At 38.3% G+C, this 11,010-nt stretch overlaps 1 protein-coding gene across 1 annotated transcript; it reads right to left on the minus strand.

The window, feature by feature from the left end:
* Positions 1 to 8,294: 8,294 nt before the first annotated feature.
* On the minus strand, positions 8,295 to 10,765 carry LOC126799385 (xylan glycosyltransferase MUCI21-like). The gene is made up of 3 exons (XM_050526583.1): positions 10,381 to 10,765; positions 10,185 to 10,262; positions 8,295 to 9,763 (listed from the first exon to the last, which is right to left on the minus strand). The coding sequence occupies exons 1-3, from the start codon at positions 10,592 to 10,594 to the stop codon at positions 8,436 to 8,438; spliced, it is 1,620 nt and encodes a 539-aa protein (XP_050382540.1). The 5' UTR covers positions 10,595 to 10,765; the 3' UTR covers positions 8,295 to 8,435.
* Positions 10,766 to 11,010: the final 245 nt, after the last annotated feature.

The raw sequence follows: 11,010 nt of genomic DNA on the forward strand, positions 1-11,010 counted from the left end.
TTTGGTTACAAATCATGTTATATATAAGACTATATATAAGATTAATCAATGTACAAGTATATGAATTCATACATAAGGCTTACGCCTTGGTGAGGCTCTTCCAAAAACACCACGACTACGCCTTAGCCTTTTAAAACATTGAGCACAAATCAACAACTCATTCTTTAGTAATCAACATATTGAATTAAACAAAAACGAGAGAGAGAGAGAGAGAGAGAGAGAGAGAGAGAGAGAGAGAGAGAGAGAGAGAGAGAGAGAGAGAGAGAGAGAGAGAGTTGCGATATATATTGTGATCAGAACGAATTAAACAAAAACAATTACCCTATTTTGACCAATTTACACTTAACAATTACCCCATGGTGAAACATATGCAAGCAATTTCAACTCTAGAGGCGCCAATTGCAGGCATTAACGCTCGGACGTAGACCAGGCTCTGACAGATAGATCTCAGCAATTCTTGGAGTAGACACTAGAATGTAGTAACTTCATTACCTTCTAGAAATTCTTACAAGTGAGAAATGCTGTAGTCATCTATATATGGCTTACACTCCTAAGTGCTTTGCTATGTAGCTAGTCATCAGGCAGACAGGCACTCAAGAATACCAATTCGTTGACATCAGGAGTAGAGTCCATAGTTTGCTGCAAGAGACGACAGTTGATGGGAATCTTACATGTGTTGATAGATGATTAGATGATACTGTAAATAGTATCGACTCATCCTCAGATCCTATGCTTACAGAGAGGGTAATCCCGAGCTAGGTTAGTTCTATGGTGATTAATTTTCAGTTCCTGGTTACTTGACCTTTACTCATTGACTTATAGTCAATACAATAATGGGAATGTACCAACCAACCTTATTCCTTAAAATTAAGGTAGAAGAAGGTGATGTACATGATCTGAAGACAGGCCGAACCCAATTAAAGTGGTTGGCCGCGCCAATTTATTCGGAGCTTTAGAATTTGAGGTTGAGGTCATGGATGCTGATAGCCTGTTCTTGAACTTGGACTTCCAATTGATGATCGACTTGGAATTACTAAGATTTAAACTAAAAGTAGTTGAACGGGAAACCATCACTACTCTATATAATTCTTAAGGTGCGCAAGTCCAGCGGATCTCGACTTGGTACATACAAAACTGAAAACTCAAGTTTGTCTATGTGTTGGCAACATGACCATCTCAAACCAATCTCTTGGCCATAGCTAAGATTCCGTTTCTTCACAATTTGTCTAAAAGGCTCGATGGAATAAGCAAACTCTTCCCTTGCCTTCTTCAGATCGGAACAAGGCTGTACCTTCAACATTATTTTCTTCTGGTCATAATAAGGAGTTGGTTCAAACCAAAAGGCCTTCTTCTTTGCCAACTCTATATTGTAAGTTTCACAAGTATCAACATCATACATCAACATCTCAACAGGAAGCCACGAATCTAATGCTTTGCGGCTGGCCTCGCTCATCTTTCCTATAATGTGCTCTTGTAAGTCCTTTTAGGGTAATATTTTGAGGCTGTCCCAACGCATCTGATCCGTTGAGAGTTTGATCTTTATTGGCCAGGAAGTATTAGCTTCTGTGACACTACTACACACTCCTTTGCCTTCGATTCGCAGTTGCACTATCTTCTGCCATGACTTGAACCTTCAACCTACAGATTTGAAGGGAATGCAAAATGGAGAACTATAGAAATACCTATAACTTAGGGTTTGCCATTATCACAAACAATGTTTTAAAAAGCGCGCCTCATGCGCGCCTCAAGGCGTTGGCTAAAAGGCCTTAGCCTTAGTTGTCTAGGCGCCGAGGCACAAACGACGCACCAAGGCGCGAAAGACGTTTCAAGGCGCATTTTGAGGCGCGAAAGGCGAAGGCCTCAAAAAAATATTTTTTTTTATAGTTTAAGATTTTTTTTAATACAGTTTTTATTTAAAAAACTATTTTTTTTTTTGACCGGATCTTTTAGATTTTGAGATTGAGACTTTAGAAATACCACATCTACCAATCCGCTCTTTTAAACTTATGTTGGTGTTGGAGATGATATTGTTGGAGGTGATGATCATGATTTAAATGGTAATTGATGATGATGACGATTTTGAAGTTTGAAGCTAGTTCAAACATTGTTCTTGTTTTGTTTTTATATTTCAAGACTAGTTAGTACTTTAATATATAGATTTATGTTATGCAAGGTGATTTAATTAATTACATGGTTTTGATATGTATTTGTTATGAAGGAATAACCATTTATCATGTATATTTTGGTTACAAATCATGTTATATATAAGATTACATATAATATTAATCAATGCACAAGTATATGAATTCATACATAAAGCTTACGCCTTGGTGAGGCTCTTCCAAAAATGCTTTGGCTACACCTTAGCCTTTTAAATCATTGATCACAAATCAACAACTCATTCTTTAGTAATCAACATATTGAATATATAGTCATTGTTTTTGGACATGTAGACATTAAATTTTCCTTATAATCTTGTAAGCTGGCAACCCCATCAATTATAATGTTCATTTTCCGAGCTTTAATTCTCACCGCTGATCAACGAATTTTATCTAAATCTCTACTGGAATGAGTCTCATTCAGAACTTTTTGTTCCATATATTCATGAGTGGCAAAATGTGCTGCTCTGGCAGACGATTCAAACTACCCTGCCAACCAGTGCTGTTTTGGCTCAATGTATTCATGGGTTAAATACGGTTGACGAACAACTTCTTCAAATGATATCAGTGACGTCAGTTCACATTGTTCTTGAATTGTTAGCCAGTCAAGTTGAGTTGTTCCCAATTACCATTAGCTGCTAGATGTTCCCAAAAACTCTAAAACAATCTCAATACATCGAAATCATTTTAAGGTCACAGCGGATCATTACTGAGTTCAAAGTACAACTCAGTCAAATCGATTATTACAAACTAAATTTATAATTCAACATTATATCAAATGGAAATGTAAAAATCCTCACAAATCCTCACCATACAATAAAATAAAACGACTTCAAGTCTTCCGAGTTATCCGTCGATTTCCGCTAATCCACACCTGCGGAATTATTCCCTACACCATCGAATAGGTGCACTAGGATTGTAAACACAAACCCGGTAAGATTTGCAGCTCGTATGAGTAAAACAACAATATAACTCGCATAACAATATATACGAAACTCCACACAAAACATCAATCATAAATGCACTCATGAGTCATTAGACAGCCCATCTGGTTGTCTAATAAAATGAAAATGTATATGCTCATGAGAAATTAGGCAACCTCTCTGTTCACCCAAATGCATTTATAATACGGGTACTCATGAGAGCTGGTACACCTCTGTTACCCCTCATGATAGTACGCCGCCGACATTGGTCAACCACCTGCTACCCAATATCCAAAATATGGGTACTCATAAGCCGATAACCCATTTGTTACCACTTATGCAGTACCCCCGGAAAACAGACTAAAGCTCGAACTGTATCGTAACTTTCGCCCGGCCAAAGGCTAGGTTCCAACATGCCAACACGTCCGAAGACTGGTCTGAAGTCAGAAAACACGTCCAAAGACATAAAACGTTTTAACAAAACTCAATGTTAAAACCACGTACAATAATCATCCCATTATATTGTACAAATCAAATCAACATGCTCTTATATAAATCTCAACACCAAAATGAACTTTTTCACAACAGAAATTACGACAGTATATAATATAGCAAACCATATATATGTACCTATTTACCATTTATACACATACACAATCCACTATATCAAATACATATCATAGTTCATTCTTTAAACTTTAGCAATATTCATGAATCTCCACAAGGGTAGATTCGTCATTGTGATATTTTACTCACCTTATAATCCTGAGCGAATTTTCCACGATTCCAATGTGAATCCTTTACTTGAAGTATCGATCACCTTGAAAAGATAAGAAGTGAATTTAGAATCGTTACGTAAAACCTTAAATGCCGAAACAGTAATAATATTTTACTGTTAAGCCATTTCTGGTTTTTACGAAAGTATTGTTCACCTAGTTACAATTCACGTATTATTGTACAAATAGATATCAATTACGTATTCATGTACGAGTACATACTATTTACGTATTTATGTACGTATGCATACTATTCAATCGTAAATACTGTCTAAGTAAATAATAATTACGATTTACCCTTCCGAAATTATTTTTATATTTACTGTACGTAATTTAAATTTACAATTACCGTATGTAAAATAAATTCACATTTATCATACATAAATCATTTTTACATTTACAGTACGTAAAAATAAATTTTTACAAAATTACTGTTTATGAATTCACTGTTCACGCGCCGCCGCATGTGACGGCGCGTGGGGTACACGCGCCACTCACTGTGGCAGCGCGTGGGGCCCACACGCCTACTCTGACATCGGCGCGTAGCACACCACCGCCGCCCCAAATCCTCTCCTTTCTTTCCCCTCTTCTTCTCCACGGCCTCGTGCCGCCTCCTACCTCCTCCACGCGCCGCCTAAGGCGGCGGTATCCTCCCCCTCCTCCTCCTACTCCGATCTCTTCTATATCCTCCTCAAATCCAGCCAAAACAACCCAAAATCACACAAACAATAATGACAACAACCAATTTAATCGAAACCTCACCTATTCCCGGCCTCAGAAGAATCGGAGCTCGTCGGAGAGCTTGGACTGGCTGTGCTTGGTTCGAGTGAGGAGCGGCGAGGCTTCACGGCTAGGAGATGGATCGAGTCTTGCTCGGAGGAGTCGAACTGGCGAGGGCGTAGATGCCGGCGGTGAGAACCACGTCGCTCGGAGATGTGAGATCGGGGACGAATTTTCTCGGAGAAGGAGAGAGGGCTCGGGGAGGGAGAGAGAGAAGAGAGAGAAGGAGAAAGGGAGGCGCGGGGTGAGGTGAGAAGAGGGTTTCCGAAAATGGAAACCCTATATAAGCACGTTGATATGAGCACAAAGTGCTACGCTTATAAAGCTTACTTACCTCATTCTAACTCTTGTTTATCCTTTATTTTTATTTTTTTTGAGTCATTGAGTCGATCTATGTGTTAAGGGAGGATCTTAGTTCAATTATGTGCTATCTTTGTGAAAGAAACACAAGTTTCACTTTCCTATTCTTTTCAGGAAAGGCGAATCTAATATGGACATGGAGAGATAAGTAGCCGAGCTCAAATAGTGCAAATCCATGTTGGAGATGAATTTCCAAAGTATAATTGACGATAAAATCTGCAAAACAAATCAGAATTAAAGGAGAAAGAAGATATGCATTTAAAGTTCAATCCTTATGAGAATCATAAGTCTACCTGTGCACGTCACTAAACTTTGTTGGACGGAGAGCGGGTGATGTGCATTATATGTAAATGCTCACCTCCATCTAACACGAGACCTTTTCGGGGCTCAATGGCTTCGGAGGGAATGAGTTCTCATCCTCTCCGAAGCCAGTTAAGCTTGCTCGGGTTAGAGCAATCTCAGGATGTGTGACCTACTGGGAAGTTGCTCGTGAGCTCCCAAAAACAAAACTGTGAGGGTTTTGCCAAAAGCGGACAATATCGTGTTACGGCGGAGCGGTCTCGGGATGTCACAATTTGGTATCAGATCCACTCTGCGGTATGGTGTGAGTGTGTTGATGAGGACGTCGAAAACCTAAGGGGGTGGATTATAATATCTCACATCGGCCAACGGAAAATGGGTGATGTGCTTATATGTACATGTTCACCTCCATCTAACACGAGGCCTTTTGAGAACTCAATGACTTCGGAGGGGATGGAAACTCTGAAGTTAAGCTTGTTCGGGCTAGAGTAATCTCAGGATTGGTGACCTACTGGGAAGTTGCTCGTGAGCTCCTAGAAACAAAACAGTGAAGGCTATGCCCAAAGCGGACAATATCGTTTTACAGCGGAGCGGTCCCGGGATGTGACAATTTGGTATTAGAGCCACTCTGCCATATGGTCCGAGTGTGCCGACGAGAACGTCGGACTCCTAAAGGGGTGGATTGTAATATCCCACATCGGCCAATAGAGAGGGGGTGATGTGGCTTATATATACATTCCCACCTCCATCTAACATGAGGCCTTTTAGTGGCTCAATGACTTCGGAGGGGTTGGGAACTCCAAAATTCAGTTTGCTTGGGCTTTTGGTTATTTTCTGTGTAGATTGATTGACCATGTATATATATGTATAATTATTTTATGTCTTATTTTTTCTTTATTTTGAAAACCAAAATCCAAAATCTTTAAACCGAATCCTTAATTATTTGTTCATCTATCATGGCATTAGATCCTCATCTTTTAACGATACTCTGCTTGCTTATACTACTAATGATGTTTCTACAATGTTTTTGAGTAAAGTTTTCCGAGGTTGTTTATTTAGTTATTCTTGCCACTTTTGTATAAAAAAATTGGGTTGTCTACTTCTTCAATTTGGGCCGGTGGCATTAACACTACCTTCCGCATTCTTGTTGTATTTATTTATTTATTTTCGCGGAAATGTAAAGAGTTTTTATTTATTCGTGAACGTGTTTGTCTTGTCGAACTTTTTATTCAATTGTTCAAGTTAGTGAGTGTCTGAGCGAAACCTAATCGCTCTGTTCACTTGCTAATCTCCTTTTAAATCCCAATATATTGTCATGTTCCAATTCATGAATGTAACAGAGAGAGAGAGAGAGAGAAATCAAAATATTGTTAGGACTTAGGAGAGAAATAAGGTAAAAATAAAAAGAAATGGTATTATGGTCTAAGTAAATAATAAAAACAACTCCATTTTATCATTTCTTAAACAAAAAATGGATTTTTTTATCACGAGGTAAATAAAGGTTTTTTTATCATTTCAACCTTCAAATGACCATTTTGCAATAATTTCTTCTTTCTTTAATGCAAAAACCTAAAAACAAAATACAAATAATGACCCAAAAAATATATTGAAACACTGATAAACTGGTTCCCTAATAGATAACAAACCAAGTGAGGGCTATCACTATCTATGTAGATAACCATGTTCTACAACTAGGAATACTATTCATACCATGGCAGTGGCCATGTGGGTTCATGGTCCATTTGTGCATTATCTTCCTCCTTGTGGAGCTTTTGGTGCATACTTCTTTTTCTTTATTAGGTTGAGTTTGGAACCATTCAGTACTCTGATCAATCCCTCATGAGCCAGCTCTATATCATGTGACACACAAAAGTCTTTGTTTATGAACCTCACTGCAATCATCATTTTCTTCTTCTCTGCATAATCGAAAATAAATGTGCTCATCATGGTGAAGATAGATCAAGTAGCAGAACCCTTTTTTCTGTTTTCCAGATTTCTGCTTCTTCTCCTCCCATCATTTTGGTCCAGTTGCAATAATGCATTCCCACTCAAACACTTCACATGGAGAGTTATGAGAACGTTTCTATGTTATCATGTAGATCCCAAAAGGTTAGATAGATTTTTTGCTTGACCTGTCATCGACTTGTTTTGGTTGTTTGCCAAACAGACGCAGACAACACACTCGTGTGCCATGTGTGGTTTTTTGCCAAACACGAAACACACAAATATGGCAACGGTCACTTGTGCCTAAAGATAATGCATACAACAGAGATCTACATCTGACAATTTGGAAGATGCACTTTGTTTTTGGTCAATCGACATTTATTTGCAGGATTATCCCAGAGTATAACACAACAAAATAAGGAAAATTCTACCGTATATTTAACGTATCGGTAGTCCCTAGTCCGGCTAGTTTATCAAGTCAATCTAGTATATGAACTAATCTACTTGATGTCTAATCTAGTATATCAATTTTTTTTCTACTTGATGTATGGATAGTTGTTGCTTTAAACAAATTCAACTTAGTCTCGATGCCCTATCTAGTATTATAAACCATTCTGCCTACGCATAATTTAGTATATCAAACTAATCTGTAGATGTTACCCTAAACAAATCCAACTTAGTCTCGGTAATTGTTTTGGGAAATCTTAATGTCCGATTTCCCATTGGTGTGGAAAACCAAACCAGAGATGCTAAGTGGTTTTGATTTGCTTAATTCTTGGGGATCCCATTCCCAAGTGGTAAGTTTGTTATTGACAAATCGCAAGTACCAGACAAGAAAAATGCTTTCTTTGACAAGACTCAAGAGAGCTTGTGTGAAAACTTCTAGGATTAATCAAACAATAATTCACTAAAAATGCAGAAAGAAACAAAAGTTTGAGGCACGGTTTTACTATTGTAGTAACAAATCAAAAAATCAAATTAGTAACATATTCAGTTAAAAGAAAAAATTGCCTAGAAGAACACAAGTATTTACCAAAACTAAGTTTCTTTCTCCAATGCATGATGTACAGAGGTCGTGTGTATGTTCAACAATTTCTACCAAGAACAAAGAAATCTTTCTAGCATAGCCATTTTATACCATCTACAACATTCAAAATGATTTATGTAAGGTAACGAATCAGTAGACCTTTGAATCACTGTGAATATTGTAGATGCGGACGCTGGTTCATTCTACTGAACATGTAATCATAAGAACGAACCAAACGTTTCCGAAATCTCCCAAGGTTTAGTCTCACAGTTTGCCCATCAAGATAGATTTTCTTTGTGTACTCCCATCCTTTTTTGTTTACGCTCTGTGGATCTCGAAGAACAGGATCATCTCTGTCATATTTGCCATACAAAGAGCTCTCTCTTGCGAGAATTTGATAGCCAATGTATTTTAAGCCAAGCTTCTTTGCAGGTTCCCCATAATACTCTTCCGCTGCCCATTCAGTTCCAAGAGGAATAACTTGGATGAAAACAGAGTGAGGCTTCATGAAAAGGAAATGAGTCATAGCCGCACCATGAACTCCAATCATGACATCACTCCCATTAAGTGCGCGATAAATCTTTGCCAACTCTGTCGTGGGGTTTGGTCGCAAAACCTCCACTTCAAAACCAATTTTCTCAGCCATCTTCACCAATAGATTTTCATTAGTTATTGCTCTTGATCCATTCCGAGATATGATTAACAGTTTAGGCTTCTTCAAAAGTTTATCTTCTTGCACTCCCCTATTGAATTCGAAGGAGCTTTCAAATGCGGGAGACACCGAAAGCTTCTCCTGTGCTTCTCGTTCCTCATCTTGGATGAGGCCTCTAATTCGAGGCCAGTAAGCTCGGTCTAGGAGATCCCTGAAATCAACAATGTCCTTATTCCTCTCCATCAGTGAAGAATCAATAGAGAGCTCGTCATGAATTCTCAGACCAACAGTGGCCTCAGAAAAGCAATGAGTTCTCTTATCTCCACTAAAGTCTATAGGTGGATAATCAGATAGCTGTGAAAGAATGTCTCCATATTTCATGACCCACCACTTATGATAGTCCTGAATGACAAACACAACCTTCTTGTTGAAATGCTGGGACGTAATATACAATGGCAGAATCCCATCATTGAATTCATGATAAACATTACCGGTATAGCCCCCAGTTGAGAAAAAGACAGCTGGAACATCATGCTGGACATCACACTGTTGTTCGTACAGGTCTAGAGTACTGTCTTTCTTTGCAATGAGGTGTAATTCATCAATGGTGTTCATCACACTAGTTTCCCATTTCCGGGTATATGGTTTGATCCTTTCATGTTGGAGTTCCTGATTTTCCCCATCTTCATTATCCACAAGAATACCTGAAAACCGACTTTTGGAGCTACTTCTGTCTTCAGAACCAAAGACAAAGATTGAAAATGAAGTAGACTGGGTTCTCACATCCCCTTTCATGATACAAATATCTGAGCGAATACTGCTTCGATCACAACATATGGCTCCTGCACACAGAAAGAAACTACATTTAATATTACTTAAACCGAATAAAAGCATTGAACTTTATCATAAGATTTATAACCTGATCAGATTCAAGACAAATGAGAGAGGGAAATGATTCAACTTCAAATTAATTACAAAGCTCTATCACTGAGAAACCCAAAGAACATAGACAGAAGGAAATTCAAATATGAAGCATTACTCAACAAAGCCAAAGCACGCAATTTTATTAGAATTAAGAATCAAACTTTTCAACACTCTGTTTCATGGAATCTTTCTGAGGCACCAAAAGGAGCACTTAGCAGTGAATATTAACAATCAAGAGGAACACTTTGAGAAAATTGTCATGTTCGAAAAATATTCTGAAAGATAAAAATTGATCACAGAAACGAATCAATTATAGAAAGTGAGGAACAGAGTACTTACCATTAGAGATAGCCGAACACAGGGGAGCATTTATATTCATATCAGATGCAAGCCCTTCATCTTCTATTAGTGTTGAATCTACAAAACGTAAAAGATCCACCATTAGAAACATACCCATATAACCCAGAACAGAGAAAACAATTGGAAAGAAGCAAAATAAGGGGAAAAAACTTCAGGGTGAGAGACAGCAACTTACATAAGAGAGAGAAAGTGGTGCTGGAACTGAAAAGATGAGGAGCTAATATGAAGCTGCAAGAGAGAAGAGAAATGAAGAGAAGATATAGAAGCTTGGGGCTTGATCTTTTGTAATAACCAGAGTTGGCAAACTCCATGAGAAACGTCTGCTCTTCATCTTCGTCTATATGTTTTTCCCATTTTCTCCACTGAGGACATCGCTGATAGCGCACCATTGTCTTCTGATAAAGCTTCGAACTTTATCTACCCCTGTTCAACTTTCCAATCCGGGCTGGTTTCGAAGCGAGAGAGAGGTTTATGGGAACAAAACCCAGATGGGGGAAAAGGAGAGAGATCAAGAGCAAGAGCAGAGCTGGGTTCTTTTTATTTTCCTCTCTTGGATTCCTCTGTTAGAGAGAGAGAGAGAGAGAGAGAGAGAGAGAGATGGGTTTGGGGTTTAGGTTATTGAGAAGAGTGCTTGTGAGTTGAGGCTTTTAAGAGAAACAGGAAAAGAGTTAAAAAATGAAAAGGAACTGTCAAAGGCTGAAAGAGGGGAAGGGAGGGAAGGAGGCCATTCATTCAATTTTCTTTGAAATCAAATCAAATAATTAATAAGAAGTTGTAGTCAGTCAAATATACGTGTAAAGATATC

Source organism: Argentina anserina, chromosome 6 (genome assembly GCF_933775445.1).
Source record: "Argentina anserina chromosome 6, drPotAnse1.1, whole genome shotgun sequence".
Taxonomy (NCBI): Eukaryota; Viridiplantae; Streptophyta; class Magnoliopsida; order Rosales; family Rosaceae; genus Argentina; species Argentina anserina.

What these genes read in the sequence shown, in the direction of transcription:
- LOC126799385 (XM_050526583.1), bottom strand. Translation starts at nt 10,594, where the DNA reads ATGGTGCGCTATCAGCGATGTCCTCAGTGGAGAAAATGGGAAAAACAT. An exon ending in CACCACTTTCTCTCTCTTAT is followed by an intron (nt 10,263 to 10,380) that starts GTAAGTTGCTGT and finishes TACGTTTTGTAG; the next exon opens with ATTCAACACTAATAGAAGAT. An exon ending in GTGTTCGGCTATCTCTAATG is followed by an intron (nt 9,764 to 10,184) that starts GTAAGTACTCTG and finishes TTCTGTGTGCAG; the next exon opens with GAGCCATATGTTGTGATCGA.